This window comes from Mugil cephalus, chromosome 15 (assembly GCF_022458985.1).
Source record: "Mugil cephalus isolate CIBA_MC_2020 chromosome 15, CIBA_Mcephalus_1.1, whole genome shotgun sequence".
Taxonomy (NCBI): domain Eukaryota; kingdom Metazoa; phylum Chordata; class Actinopteri; order Mugiliformes; family Mugilidae; genus Mugil; species Mugil cephalus.
In genome coordinates, this window is record NC_061784.1 from 2,350,114 (window position 1) to 2,365,600 (window position 15,487).

The 15,487-nt window shown below is 41.7% G+C and overlaps 3 protein-coding genes across 5 annotated transcripts; all 3 read right to left on the reverse strand.

Annotated features, from left to right (window-relative positions):
- Positions 1-1,878: 1,878 nt before the first annotated feature.
- si:ch211-117m20.4 (sushi, von Willebrand factor type A, EGF and pentraxin domain-containing protein 1) lies at positions 1,879-3,751 on the reverse strand. 3 transcript variants are annotated; one of them, XM_047607229.1, is made up of 5 exons: positions 3,515-3,751; positions 2,894-3,058; positions 2,649-2,816; positions 2,369-2,569; positions 1,879-2,217 (listed from the first exon to the last, which is right to left on the reverse strand). In XM_047607229.1, exons 1-5 carry the CDS (start codon positions 3,606-3,608, stop codon positions 2,204-2,206), a joined length of 642 nt encoding a protein of 213 aa, XP_047463185.1. In that variant the 5' UTR covers positions 3,609-3,751; the 3' UTR covers positions 1,879-2,203. The 3 variants fall into 3 exon arrangements, with proteins under 3 accessions (XP_047463185.1, XP_047463184.1, XP_047463183.1); XM_047607228.1 differs by having other exon boundaries at positions 3,512-3,751; XM_047607227.1 differs by having other exon boundaries at positions 3,509-3,751.
- A 351-nt stretch (positions 3,752-4,102) lies between these two features.
- On the reverse strand, positions 4,103-10,847 carry LOC125020911 (histone H4 transcription factor). The gene is made up of 9 exons (XM_047606551.1): positions 8,835-10,847; positions 8,323-8,549; positions 7,946-8,057; positions 7,681-7,833; positions 7,515-7,592; positions 5,766-5,886; positions 5,551-5,689; positions 5,343-5,467; positions 4,103-5,253 (listed from the first exon to the last, which is right to left on the reverse strand). Exons 1-9 carry the CDS (start codon positions 8,974-8,976, stop codon positions 4,926-4,928), a joined length of 1,425 nt encoding a protein of 474 aa, XP_047462507.1. The 5' UTR covers positions 8,977-10,847; the 3' UTR covers positions 4,103-4,925.
- A 509-nt stretch (positions 10,848-11,356) lies between these two features.
- Positions 11,357-15,311, reverse strand: dpagt1 (dolichyl-phosphate (UDP-N-acetylglucosamine) N-acetylglucosaminephosphotransferase 1 (GlcNAc-1-P transferase)). The gene is made up of 9 exons (XM_047606552.1): positions 14,763-15,311; positions 14,528-14,648; positions 14,239-14,452; positions 13,862-14,008; positions 13,529-13,613; positions 13,221-13,409; positions 13,016-13,103; positions 12,084-12,239; positions 11,357-11,998 (listed from the first exon to the last, which is right to left on the reverse strand). Exons 1-9 carry the CDS (start codon positions 14,915-14,917, stop codon positions 11,933-11,935), a joined length of 1,221 nt encoding a protein of 406 aa, XP_047462508.1. The 5' UTR covers positions 14,918-15,311; the 3' UTR covers positions 11,357-11,932.
- Between the last annotated feature and the right edge of the window lie 176 nt (positions 15,312-15,487).

Here is a 15,487-nt window from a genome sequence, read left to right on the forward strand (position 1 = left end):
TCTGAAGAAATGTGCAGATCATTAATCAATTTAACGATCATGGAGTCACCTCAGAGACAGCAGTATTTGTCTGTTCCTAAAGCTCACATCAACAAGCTGTCACTTTTGCGAGATAAGAACATTTGTGTTGGTTTTAGTCTGTGACTCAATGAAGGAGACCGGACTGACAGTGGGAGTTCTCTGGGGCTGGACTGTGCTTAGATGTGGGCTCAGCTGACTATAAGTACTGAGGTATGTATTGTTGGACACACATCTGAGAGAGGAGATCACACAATATGGCACTGCTATCAGCTGCTCTACTCTCTGCGGGCTTTCTGCTGTTGTTGACACCAGGAGCACTCACAAACAAAGGTAAACGAGTAGGAATAAGAGCTTTATTTTAAATCATACAATGGATCCCAAGTGAATATGACTCTGTGTGCAGGTCTGGCATCTCTCCCTATCAGAGTGTCTGTGGAGAATGACCTGTCTAACATGACTCCTGAGTCCTATTCCAGCTCTGTGGTAGAGGGAGGTGTGCTACTGGGAGCACTGAGGAGACTTCAAAAAACCCAGCAGGGATTCAAGTAAGATCAGCCCTGACATAACCTTTAATCTCTTTGCCTGACATCCTTTATTCTTAAAGGAGATGTTTCGCTGGCATATTTAAGGTGGTAGTGACAGATTTCTGCTTTTAAATAAACTCCATTCCTTGGTTCTTTGTGTTGCCAGGTTCACAGTGAAGGAGGACCAAGACTTTGGGTTGTTGCTAGAGAGTGTGAATGGAGTAGCTGGAAATGAGCACGAGCAGACGTACTGGGAGATCCTGTCGGAAAGCTCTGGAGAGTACGTCAGACTGGATGTGGGTGAGTGTCCTCCCCGGGGTTTCAGCCCAACATATCTGAGGAAGACTTAATGAGCTGTAATGAAGCAGGGGGATTTGGCTGGTTTTCACTTATTGTCTCAAGACATCCTTTGGTGTGATTGCTTCTGCTTGTGTAACGCACAATAATTGTTACTTATTAAGAATACCTCCCATGTCCCCTTTGACAGGTATTGGCTGCTACACACCAAAAGCAAATGAACACATCATCCTTAAATTGAGCACCTGGGCTAATCAACAGTGATGAGCAGTTTACTAAATTTATGGTTGTCTTTGGATTGCACAATGTGAAGCTGTTGTAAAGTGGCCTTTAGGCCTGCAGTCTGAGGAGAAACAGCGACATCCAGCGGTTTTTCCCGGCAATGTCATCTACGAAATACAAAACGGTTCAAATAAGCCTGTGTCCTTGTATCAAATTTTACAAACACGACTTAAATATGGTTAAAGTGATAGGCTGTGTAACATTAACTCTGCTGACTTATGTTTTTATTATTGTTTTTATTCATCATTTCAAATGCATCGCACATCATTTCACATTTCAACAACCCTTTGGCAATATATAAAAATAAAGATTTCATTTTACACAAATATATTTTGTGCTATTTTTCACATTTTATTTACTTTATTGTCAAATTACATGTATAATAATAATACCATAATGTCTGAAAAGGTCTACAACACTTGTCGTGTTAAGTCTGGGCCCTGTCCAAAGCAACTTCCTTTGTAACAAGATTAAGGTTTCAGCTTCTTCCTGGACTCATGGACTAAGAGGGGGAGCAATGAGGCCTCTAATCTCTGTTTTCATGTTCCTCTGTTGACATCTTAGTTATTTCTTTCTTTCTCTTGAAAAACTAAACATGCATAGGTTTACAGACATACATGTTACATAGATATCCTTAGCTTAGAGAATTTTCACAAAGAAATAATATAGTACACCAAGTTAATTCAACCAAACAGGGAGTGCTGGAATGTGAACAATTGTTTTCCTACACAAAATGAGCCTTCATCACCCCAAGTCACGTTGTACTTCAAATTAAAATAAATTTAAATTCAAAACTACACAACCCAAGTCAGACATCAGACAGTACCACTCAGACTCCTTAACTGATTAAAATTTCAGTCACTTTTCCTTTCTGACCTTCCCACCTCAATATATTGCACAGGGTGATTGAAATTTACATTTGTACCTGACTGAGGAGAAACTGTCGGCTTCAATGTGTCCGAGAGATTAGCTTCTTTAAACATCCCGATTTGGTCCGCACAGCAGAAACACAAAGAGGAACTTTGTGGTCTACAGCCGGTCCGTGTCTCTTCTTTACACTGTCAGCTTTTTTCTGTGTTTTAGCCAGCAGATGCTAAAAATCATAATAATAAAAAGAAAGAATGTTCTCTGTATTGGATACCTCACAGAAGGACGGAAAACTCAGGTGCAAAGCAGTAACCAGATTCAAGATGACTTTGCAGCATGCATGCCTTGCTTTGTAGTGCATCATGGAGGCTACTCACCACACGATAAAGCGCAGTCACAAATGCAGGAGACACACTGAGAAAAGAACCTCTTCCAGCCAGTCTCCTTCTTCTTACAGTTGTCTATGCGAGTGCAGCCTTGTTTGGGGGGACCAGAGTAGCTCTTGTATGTGCAGGTGGAGTTGCATGTACCATTTAGTTCCCTCTCACTGATTTCAATGGTTCCCCGCTGGCACATTCCTAAAAGGCAGGTAAAAGGGGATCAAATATTCATCAAGGGTCATGAAAGCTTTTGTCCACAGGGTTAGGGTTTACTCACGGAGGCAGGTAGGCTTCGGGGTCCAGAGGCCGTTGTGCTGGCATGACCTGGTAGAGTTTCCCACTAGCATGAAACCAGGGCGACAGCTGTACCTCACCACAGAGCCCACCCACCAGTCATTACCGTACACTACTCCATTATAGTCCACATCTGGCCTCCCACAGTTCACTGATGCAAAGAAACAAAGAGCGTTACTTCAAGATCTATCCAAGTGGCACCAAGAGAATATCAAAGGAAAGCCTTACCCTTGCACAGGGACTTGTAGCCGAGCCAGCAGCAGTTTGAGTCACCACACCGATCTCTCCTTAACTCCTGGTGCCGTGCCTTACAACCTCCTAAACAAAGGGGTGGTGATCCAGACCAGTATGTGTCGTCTACGAAATCCGGTAGAGGAATCCATTCTGTCCCACCTACAGTAAAGGACTATTTTCTTATTCAAACTCAAGAATTAATATAATTATACAAATGTAAAGTGCAAATTCTCTCCAGGTAATGAGGCAAACATTAGGTCATATTAGTTTGTGCATGAAAAGTAACGCCCTGCTAGTTTGGCACACAACAAAAACTAGAGAATGGGTCAAAGTACCAAGGATTCTGGGAGTTGTTGAAAGTGTTCAAATCTAGTGTTTCAAACAGTGGAGGAACACAGTGCTCATACATTTTACAGCATGAGGAAACATGATATGGTTTAAAAGAACATGTGAACCTGTTGTAGTGGCTCCCCAAAATAATGAATCATGAAAATGAGCATAAAAGAACCTCTTTAAGAAAGTTAATACTGTTATCATAACATTAGGGTTTCTTAAAGACCAGAAGACAACACAAAACCAACAGTACTCTGTCATAACAGGAGATCTTACCACTACCTTCCAGCTCTTCGTTCCAGTCAAGCAACTGAGATGTCCCTCCCTGGAACGAATCCAACAGCAGCAGGAGCAGAATAAATGCATTTAAACTCATGGTGATTATTTTCTTACGTAATTAGATTCTTTGAAAACGCAGCAGATGAGACTGGGCTCTGACCAACATTATACGACACATTATTCTATATCTACAGCCTTGTTAAGTCAAGAGACGAGAAGCCATTAGAAGGCGTCCCCATAGAGCACTAGACTACAGAGAGGAAGCAGAGTGTTTAACTAAGCTCTGTGCTACCTAATCTTCTACACACCACTAATGCTGCGTACCGTGTGTCATGCTGTGACTGCACTCCTGGTGTCACCGAAGGTTTGAAATGATTTAAAGCCAGATCATGTCAAGTTCAAAGAAAAAAAAAAAGGGATAAGAATTGTCAGGTTAAGGTCATTAGAATGATGGAAGTGTTACCTGAAACCTAAGCTGTTCTTCATCAACACCTCATCAAAAGTCACACCAACAACAAGCTCTTACTTGTTCTGCTAACTAGCCAGTCATGTGTTCACCTCTTCAGAAAACCAAACATGTAAGCAGGAAAATTATAAAAACAAGTATTTTTATTGATGTTTATTTGACTGTTAAAAAAAATGCAAAGACACTAGATTTATGGTCACATATGGCAGAAGTAGAAACCTTGAAGCTAAGCTTAATCTCCTCACTATTGACAAATCAGTTAACTGGATAATCATTGTAGTTCTGGGACAACTTGAATGTATAGGATACAACAATAACAGTAATAGGAAGATGTTCATGTCTACATCTCATCTACTATAAGTTGATGCCTCATAGTGGACACGTCTGTTGTCATAAACACCCATCAAATCATTAAGCTGCAGTAGAGACATTGCATTCAGCAGGGGGCGCCATTATTGAAGTACAGATGGAGGACAAAATGCAGAAACCAATGAGTCATGTGCAATTACATAAAATCTTAATATTTTAATGTGCAATATTTAAAAAAAAAAATATGAGCACAATATAAGTTTCACATGTTTATTCAACTCAAAGGACACACACTTCCACACATTTTGGTGAACTTTAATACCAGCACGCCATTCTTGTGGATCATATCCTTGACCTTTAAAGGATTTGGCTGCATTCCCAGCCAACTTGCTTAAAACTAAAAAAAAAAAGAAAATAATTTAAAACAGTTAAAAAGTGGTTTATAACCTAATATAGGCTTTTTATTACGATGGGTCATTATTAAGCACTTAGAGGTTTTGATTAAATCAACCCTTATGTGACCTGTCTATTGAGGCTTAGAAAACATTCTCCATGTCTGAGAAACAGCACACTTGATTAGTATAAGATGAGTACAGTGTCAAGTCAGACCTCCTCCCTTCTGTGTTGCTGAACAGCATCCTAGAGCTGCAGCATGACAGAGTCCTCCCCTACCTCTGACAAACCTCCAGTCAGGACATACAACATGCCCTCTTCCTGATTGCTGTCCTCGACGCTGGGCTCCTCAGTCCTCTCCTCCTCCAGCAGGAAACCTTTCAGTTCCGCCTGCCCCTCAGACGGAGTTGCCCCTGGCGATTCTTCCTCCAGGTCCTGACCCTCAGTCTGACCGCTGTCGTCATCCTCCTCAGCTGGTCGGTTTTGTCTTTCCCTCATCAGCTGCTCCGTCAGCTCCACGCTCTCGTAACGAATCAGCTGCAGTCGCAAGAAACCATCCTCATGCTCCTTGTACCTGACAGATTGATAAAACGGTCATCGGTGCTGCAGTACTCCACACACCAGAATCAAACACTGCTGCATCTGGGTCAGTGCAACACTTACCTGAACCTGGGGTGTCCAGAGGGCCATTTGAACTGGTGCTTTTTGTGCAGGTGCACAGTCAAGCTGTTGCCCCTGGTGAAACACTGGCCACACACATGGCACTTGTAGCGAGCAACAAACCCCCCCTGATTATAGAAGGAAACATTACTGAGGCACTGATAAATACATCTTTTTAAAATATAAGTCAGCAAGTTTTTTAAAACATCACCTCATGCTCCCTTTTGTGGTGAAGCTTCATAGTGCCGAGGTTACGGGACGTGAAGTCACAGCCGGGAACATCGCAGCGGAACGCCGGCTCGCTGCTGTGGGTGTCCAGGTGTTTGCGCAAGTCGATCAAATTCTTGCAGCTGCGAACATGGAAGGAAACTTAGCGACTTTGTTCAATCGTGATGTATACTGCTGCAGCTGCAGAGGATGTCGTACCTGTATTCACAGTAGTCGCAGCAGTATGGCTTCTCGTTACTGTGCCGGAACTTGATGTGGCTGCGCAGTGAAGAGGGTGATGGGCAGGTCATGTCACACAGAGGACATTTGTAGTGGCTCACTGGTTGACCAAGAAAAAGACGAATTGGTGTCTGTATCTAATAATCACTTTCACCAAAGTATATCGCAAACATCATAAATCATAAATTCCAATTTTATAATTCAGGATGTGTCAACCCAAGAGACACCAATAAAATAAAAACCTGACAGCGCTGCTATGACAGCATACACTGAGATTTCTCTGCAATGGACACAGAAATCTGGAAAGTTGATGGGTACACCTGAGCTTACACTTAAAAGCCAGTGTGTGAGGGTTGGTGATAAAAGGTAACACCACCAAAGACCTGTACGACAAATCAAATTCAAATATCCAAACTTTTTTTTTTGTTTTCTGGCTTCACTAAGCTTAACAAACGTACTGTCTCACAGAAGAGCAACTACCAAACCAGGTCGTCTCAGTCAAGCTATAAACTCATTTACTTCAAATGAATGGTGCTGGCATTAGATGATCAATCATACGGATAGATCAAGAACTGCATGATATCTAGAAGACAATCCTTAGAGAAGATCCTAGAGGAATTTAAAAAGGCTAAATGCAACACAGCTGCAAATCACAGAAAGGAAATTACTCCATGACAATTCAGGAAAGAATAGATCTGAATATGGAGGATTCTTATGGTTTGTAGCTTTTGCTTACAACTTTGCTTGTGTCGAACAAAAAATGAGACCATCAATCAAAGCAGTGAGTAGGCTTACTTCTTAAATAAGTGCAAGCAGAGGACATTAGGGCATTAATTGGGCTCTGCTGTAGGATGAAACCAGTGTAGAAAAGCAAAATAAAATGTGGACGACAGGTGGTGCCCCTTGACACTGGAGTGCACCGCTGCTACCACGAAGCTCAAGGAGCAGACAGATAAGCAGCATTATTCACAAATAATGCTTGTCAGGGAAAACCAAAGGGTTTAGAAGGAATATAAAGACCTTCGCCTTCCTAACAGAACCTCACAACTGTGCACTTTTCTCAACAAGATCTTCTAGGAGTGTGAGGTTAGAGGTGAAGCAGAATTTACAGTGGCACCATGGAGGAAGATGGTTACCTAAAAAAAAAAAAATTAAAAAAAAGCTGGGGTTGTACATGAAGTTACCTCACTAACCTTCAAATCATGCTTTGTAGTACGGGTCTCTGGTGGTAGAAATAAAACCTAAAATTAAGCTTCATGTAACCACTCTCAGAGGTCAGATTTTAACAGAGAGAGGAAATATTGTTCTGGCCTCTCCTGCTCTCCATGATCACCTACAGTGGTACAATGCTTCTAACTGCCTTATATTTTTGTTTCTGCCGTTACATGTTACAACATCAAATATCCGCAAGGTTCATAAATATTGTATTATGTAAACCAGTAATTGCGGTCATGCAGATAAAAATAATTATTTCAGTATCACTACAAAAACACAGGTTACTGGAAGCAGACATGCTGCGATATTATTTAAACACAAAGGGGTGCCACATTCAAATGTAACCACAAGAAAAGTTCAAACACATTCATTCGAAATCTTGTAAAACACATCAAAATGTTTCCAGTGCACACAAAAAATTATGACACACGTGATCTTGATCCTGTGGACATGACGGGAAATATGTTACAGTATGACTTGTGACAGTGATTGCACAATGAAGGAGGAACTAACCGTGGGTCCTCATGTGGTCTCTCAGGAGTCTTTCTGTTGCAAAACGTTTGGAACAATGAGAACACTGGAACCTCTGACCTAGCGCGCATACATACAGAAAAACAACGCAAGAATTACTAAATGTTGACGCTGGAACTTAAATAATGTACCTTCTGGTCGTATTTACCTTCCATGGCGCTCTGTCGTATGATGTGGTCAAATAACTTGGTGTTGCTTGCGTACATCCCGCCACAGCCTGGACACGCCACTACCTTCTCCTGGGTGTGGCTGCGAAGGTGCTCACGCAGTTTAGGACGTCCTTTAGTGGTAGCTTCACAGTCTGGACAATGACAGACACAGACCTTGGACTGAACACAGGCTTATAAACGATGGCTATAAAATGTGTAGTTCATGCATTATAATCTTGACATAAATCATGTTAAACAGTGTACCTTTCCATGCACAGCGTATTGGAAATTCACAGTCTCCTGCTGGTATATCTATAGATAGGCTGTGCATCTCCACATGGCGATAGAACCACTCTGGGTTTTCATACGGTGGTTGCTTTATCAAATGTGCATAAGAAGAAACACGTGTGAAAAATAAAAGTTGAGAAAAATGTTTACATCACAAGACATTTTGAAGTCAGAAATACTCTCATTTACATCACCTCAATCCCCTAAACAGTTATACCGTCTAATTATATGATGTCAAGATGCTCTTAATTGTTGTGTTTCTGAGCTGTAAACTGAGTAGATATGGTTTTCCACACAATTCAGGCTCCCACTAACTGAATGTGAACAGCAGTCCTGGCGTTTTCCAGTCTTACCTCACATTCCTCCCAGAGGCAGGCGAAATTGTCTGGGATTTCAGGGATGATGTTGCGGTTGTGGTAGGCGATGGAGCAGCTGCCGATTTCCGGCTGCGCATTGAGGACCTGCTGACCCAACTGCTTCAACTTAGTATGGTAACAGTGAAAGAACAGATGGCGCCGCAACTCTTCTGACTCCTCCACTGAGCAGAAGCCACAGTCCCTCCAGAGACAGTTTCTCTCAGCTGGACACAGAAAGGAAAGACATTGGATGATGAGGCGTCACTTCTATTGGACACGGTGGGACATTAGATGAACTCTTACTTGTCACACTAGTGAAAATGAATGCATTCAAATCCTACTGTTCTAGTCCTATTAGACTAGTTTTGAGTTTTTCTGGTGTTCTGTCTGTTGTGTAGACCTAACTATTTAATTTGACCTTTTATTTCCCCTGTCAGGGCAGTATTTTAAACATTATTTAAGTGGAAGATAGTAACGCTGAACTGAGACACTCATGTTCATCATCTTACCTTCTGGTTCGTCCTCATCCTCTTTGAGATGACCCTCCGCATGCTTGCAGAAGTTTTCCATCCGACTGAATGACTCTTGACACGAACCCCATTCACACTCCAGTTTAAGCGTTTTCTTCTGTATCCGTTTGTTGGGCGGCATCTCTGTGGGTCACAGCAGGGCTAAATGTGGCGTGTTTTTTACCTCTAAAGCTACCGACGCTATTTCCAGCGGTTTACCGTCACCTGACAGCTAGCAGGTGACGATAAACATTAGGTGCTGGAGCCTGTTGACGTGTCTCTAAAGCATCCGGAAGCTCCAATAAAGTCTCATCCGCTAGATAAATGAAGGCAGACAGAAAGCCTCACTGCCGCAGAAAACATTCATGATTTAACGATGATAGCAACAACTGAAGGGACATCAGACTTGCTATTGGTCAAACAAGACCGCGAGTTGTGTGCAACAGAGATGTTCCCCCCTGAAACAGAGCGAGGCTCAGTGGTTCCGCCTCAATTTAGTTTATTGTCCATTAAATGTATATACACTATATTGGCAAAAGTATTCTCTCCTCCTTCCAAACAACTAAATTCAGGTGTTCAAATGTTCAAATTCCTTGGCCACAGACTGCAGACTGCCTCTACAAACATTTGTGAAAGAATGGGTCGCTCTCAGGAGCTCAGTGAATTCCAGTGTGGCACTGTGATAGGATGCCACCTGTGCAGCAAGTCGTGAAATTCCCTCGCTCCGAAATGTTCCAGTCAGCTGTCACAGACAACAAAGTAGAAGTGATTAGGAATGACAGCAACTCAGGCACTTAAGTGTCAGGCCACGTTAAATAACAGTGCGGAGTCAGCGGATGCTGAGGTGCATAGTGCGCAGAGGTCACCAACTTTCTGCAGTTATTAGGTACAGACTTCATGTGGCCTTTAGATTAGATCAAGAACAGTGCTTAAAGAGCTTCATGGAATGGGTTTCCATGGCCAAGCAGCTTCCAAGCCAATTCCGTGTTTCCAACTTTATGGGAACAGTTTGGGAATGGCCCCTTCATGTTCCAACATGACTGTGCACCAGTGCACAAAGCAAGGTCCATGAAGACATGGATGAGGGAGTTTGTTGTAGAAGACGCACTCCTGGAAGAATGGTCAACAATTCCCATAAACACACTCCTTGTGGAAAACCTTCCCAGAAGAGATGAAGCTGTTTTAACTGCAAAGGGGGGCCTACACTATATTAAACCCTATGAATTAGGAATGGGATGACACTTAATTGTTAATATGCCTGTAAAGGCAGGTGAGCGAATACTTTTGTCATACAGTGTATTAGTGCATTTTCATGGACTAATAATAATATGAATGAACTAATAATACATTATTCACATTTAAATATTTAGTTTGTGGAAAAAGCCACACTCACCGGCCACTTTATTAGGCAAACCTGTTCAACGTGTCTCCAATGCAATTATTTAATCAGCCAATCATGGCAACAGTGCATTTATGCATTGGTACTCAAAGAACTTTACAATTACAGCCTGAAGCTTACATACATTCACACACCAGTGTGTGGCTCCACTTTAGGATCAAACTATTAACCCTTCAGTTCGCAGACAACCGGCTCTACCTACCTGAACAGGTCGCCAGTCTATCACAGAACCATTCACACTCACACCTATGGCAATTTAAAATCACCAATGAACCTAACCAGTATGTCTTTGGAGGGTGGGAGGAAACCAGAGTACCTGGAGAAAACCACGCAGACACAGAGAGAACAAGCAAACTCCACACAGAAAGGCCTGAGTCAGGCCTCTCACTGGGAGCCATTAATACCAACCACAGAGCCACTGTGCCACCCATCATCTCAAACTGGTTTCTGTACTCAAATGGCCCCGTACTCCTCAATAATCAGATCTCAGTCCACTAGAGCACCTTTGGGATGTAGTGGAAGAGGAGGAACACATCACGGTGCAGGCTTGATGTTCAGATGTGTAGAGCCGGCCACATGGATGTGAGGCTGGAGAATATGAAGCGACTGTGTGATGCTACCTTGTGAATATGGTCCAGCACTTTGTTGAATTTATGTCACGAATTAGGACAATTAAGAAGAAAAAGTGGGCCTATTTCAGGAAGAGCAGTACGGTGTAACTAAAATGTCAACTTAACATAATGATGGTGGCATAACCAATTTTTTTTCCTTTTTTCCAAGCCTTTATAATTTTATTTTATAATTTGAGCTTTCAGTCTCAACAGTAAACATCTTCTTACCTGTAGTTACATTCTTAAACACAATAATCCAGTGGCAGTTGACATCACATTGATGTTTGAGGGAGAGCATGCACAATAATGATAGAAAAATACAGCTATGTATTCAATTATACCGCAAAAGGCAAAAACTATTTTATTAGTCATCTCTCCTCATCCCCTCTGATGTCACCTCTATTCACCTGTCTCCACCCTATTCCCTGTGATAGTCTTCAAACCGATTATACAGCCTCCTTATCGTTTGCTGTTTTTCTCCCAATCACCACTCCGTGTGCGTTTATCGGCAGTGAAAGAAACCATTAACCAAAAAAAAAAAAAAAAAAACGGTATATCTTAGTTTTCCCACCCAAAAAACATGGATTAGTAGTCAAGTAATGTAAGGTGAGAGTGGGTTGGTCTTCCTGAAGCCAGATTCTTCTTCAAGAGCAGTTTCATGCAGTATTTTGCATCTTGAAAATCTGAATTCAGGTGATATTGGCTGCCTTGAACATTAAGAGTAGAGCCCACATAACGTGCTGTCTTTAAAAAGAACTCAAGTACAAAAATATACTTTCAAGGTGGGCACATAAGACAATTAAGACCGATTACGTTTTTCTTGCCTCTATTTACTGAAGCCCAAAACAGTACTGCTGTTGACGTCAAACCTTCAGCTGTTTTTGCTTACATATGTAAATGTTCTACCAGTGAGATATAGCTCATATCCTCACACTGGCTCTTTACTGCAGGTATAGTCTAAAGGCAGAAATGACAGCGAGGTAAATTAATCTATTAAAAAAGCTCATGATCCAAGAGCCTTTAAAATAGTTCCACAACAACGTCACATCATCTCAGTCGGCGTTCTCGCCTCCTTCCAGGAGAGCTGTCTAGACGTCATAGAAGAGACGCACGAGATGGTAACGGATCCCAAAAGCCACCACGCTGCCCATCACCTGAGCGAGACACAGAAATAAGCAAACGTTATCACATGACTAACACTATTGTAGAGTTTTGGATGTAGCCGGTGCGCTGTTGTACCTGTATGATGAGCATGATGATTGTGAGATTTCTCTCGTGGATGGGTCCGAATAACTTTAGGACCAGATTTATTAAGGTCATGTTGTTGCACTCAATAAAATCATCATCTCCCTCTGGACCCCTCCGCACATCCAGCAACTTCAATAACTCTGCCACCTTTTGAGGATCAGAAGCATTATTATTATCATCAATAAATAGACAACGCTATAAGCCTGACAGTGTGGTCTGCTTGTTTACCCATCATCACTACATGCATTTTAACAAAATAATAAAATAATTAAAAACAGAATGCAGTAATTTGTGAACCCTATATTTAATTGCAAAGGTTCAAAGAACACATAATGATAATGGGGTCTTGTTTTCATTATGATGCCAGCTGCAGCTTATATGCATACATGTAGAAGTGTACATGTAGAATCTGATGATGATACAAATACAAGATAGGGCTGATGCTTTACAAATCATTGCATTCTGTTTTTATTTACATTGTATACAACTTATCTTGGATAGGTTGTAATACATGAGTAAGATTTCATTGTGGATGATTAATATCAGAGATAATAAGGTGTTAATGCATCTGCAACATCAGGCACTGCTGCTTTCACTCTGCGTATATCAAAGATGTGCTATGACGCAGAAGTCTTGAATACAGTATATTAGCAAATGTGTATATTTTGTGTATTGTTCTATCATCTGTTTCTTTAAACTGTCTTGCTTTTGCACGTCACGCTGCTCACATGTGCCTTACATTTATTTCCTTGTCGACGTTATTCTATATAATTCTAAAAAATTAGACCAATTCTAATAAATCTGATGAGGCTTGGCTTTTTTCGGGACCACTGGTTGGACAAGACAAGACACTTAAATTGTTAGCTGGATTTCTACCCAAACACCATAAGAAAGTGAATTCAGAAAATGTTACACATATTTACCCTCAAGATGAGCTGTCCTAATTTTGAAAGGTCCTTTAGTTTGAATTTGGAGTAGCTCATCCCCAGCTTGCCTGTGTCTGGATTCAGTCTTTTAAGAGTAATAACATTGGGGGGAAAAAAACAAGATAAGAAGGTACATGATGGATCAGTTTTAATGATGAAAAGCCAGGAAGGGAGGGAAAAAGGCTAATAATCAGCATGTTACCTGGGGAGTCGGTGCCTGGGACAAGGGATTATGTGAAAAAGCTGAGGACAGGAGTAGATAAAGTTAACCACTTGAGGAATGAAGAACAACAGCATGGTTTTGCTGAAGTGTCCCAGGATGCCAACCACGGCGAAGGTCATCCCAGCGAAGTAGCAGAATGTGTCCCCCACAAACACAGATGAGGGGTACCTGCAAGAAAATAAATCAGAGTACATTACTAGAGTATATTACTCTGTATATGAAATATCTCTCTGAACTTTCAAACTTAGAAAATGGATTTCATGAAATTAGCTAAAGGTTAAACTTACCAGTTGTGATAAAAAAGTGCTAAAGTTGTGAAGAAGAACGGTATCATGAAGTAGAGGGAGAAAACGTGGTCATCGCGGTAATCACCTAATAAATAAAAAGACAAATGAAATATGCTCACATTCTTACATGTCTGGAATAAGTTTCTGTTTTTTTTTTGTTTTTTTTTAATAAAATATCCTCAAGAGTAAATCACGTAAAACCACATAGTCAGATATTTGCTTCTGTTTCTAATTTTGACTAATTTCCAAATCCAAATCCAGTACACTTGTGACTGGCAGTGTGGAGGGCGTGAACTACGATGGTGATAATGAGAAAAGAAAACAAGCACGCACCACTAAGCTCCAGCAGGTTGAAGATGATGATGGAGCCGGAGATGAACAGGGCTTGACCTGACTCGATGCCGTTGATGCCCGCTAAGATGTTGATGGCATTTGTGCAGAAAACTGCAAGCATCCCCATGTAGACGTAATAGAGAATTCCTGCAGGAGATCGTAACAGGAAGTGTCGTAACAGATAGCACACTGGACAGAAAAACTGATTCTGTCTCAAAAAAAGTAGATTGGTATTTTAAAGAGAAATGCCTCGCATAAAGAAGACAACTGATCAGATCAGATTTCTCATGGGAAAATATTGGGAGGAGCTGGAGGACGAGGCTGTGGTGGAAGAAGCTCTGGCTGGATATTATGCCGCTAACAACTGCATAACTCACCCAAGTCCAAGTGCAGCCCGAAAAGCACCCTGAAGGGTTTGGGCACCACTATGACTGTGTTGCCAAAGTTGGTGAAATAGACCATGAGCAGCGGCAGGGAAGCCATGGTAGGAAGCAGGAGCTTGTGCCTCCAGCGCAGGTTCAGCACGTCATCAGCAAAGCCCAGAAAGATCATGCAACAGATGGCCAGAAGTGCACCGATCAGCTGTACAAACTGGCCAACAAAAACACAATGATCAGAGCTGGCTTTCAGTTTTAAGATCCATTTACCAGACAGCAGTGGACTCACCTCATCATGCGGGAAGCCCGTGCACTGATCTCCTACAAAGCAGCTAAGGAAAGGCACTGGGATGAAGCAGAAGAGGATGATGAGGAAGACCGTTCCACTGATGACTCCTTGGGACTCTGGGCTGCAAAGGGGGGCAACCAGGAAGAGAGGGCAAAATTAAGATTTCTCCAAATACATACTGTTAATGACATACTAAAAGACAACCAATCATGGAACGGATATGACACACACTCACACTTCCTTTTTGGTTGTCTTGTTCAGGTCCATTCCGTACAGCCTGGCAGCAATGAAATGGTCTTTGAACGCTGGGATGAGCTTCATTGTGGCCATGCAGCCCAGCATAGACATAAATAAGTTGATCACCAACGGAAGGACGGGTATTGGTGACATGTTTGTCAGGCTTTTTGGTGGAACTCTTTCTCCCAGATCCGTTCAGGGTTTCTAGCTAATCTGACGTCTCCCCGCTTCAGGCGATCAATGAACGAGTTTTGACTGCTTTCACTCAAGTAAAAACATGTCATACCGACATTTAAGAGCTAAAAAAACTAAGAAGTTGCGCGGTTAGAGGAGAATAAGTCCATAGGTCATAGCGGTGACCCATACCGTCTTTCATTAATGCTTTGTTGATGCTAGTAGTTGTACTGTGCCCGTCTTAACTACACGTCTCAGTTTGATCGTCAAAACTCCAACGTTACAACAAGGTTACACTTCCGGTAAAACCCTTCAAAATAAAACGTCAACTTTGACCCTAAAGATTGCAACTTCTTTCTTTCTTTCTTTCTTTCTTTCTTTCTTTCTTTCTTTCTTTCTTTCTTTCTTCTTCTATCAGTAAAAATGTCCTCTGAAGAGGTTGAAAGTGATCAATTATGATGCCCTTTATACACACACACACACACACACACACACACAGACACACACACACACACATATATATATATTTTATGGATGCAATCAGTGGTT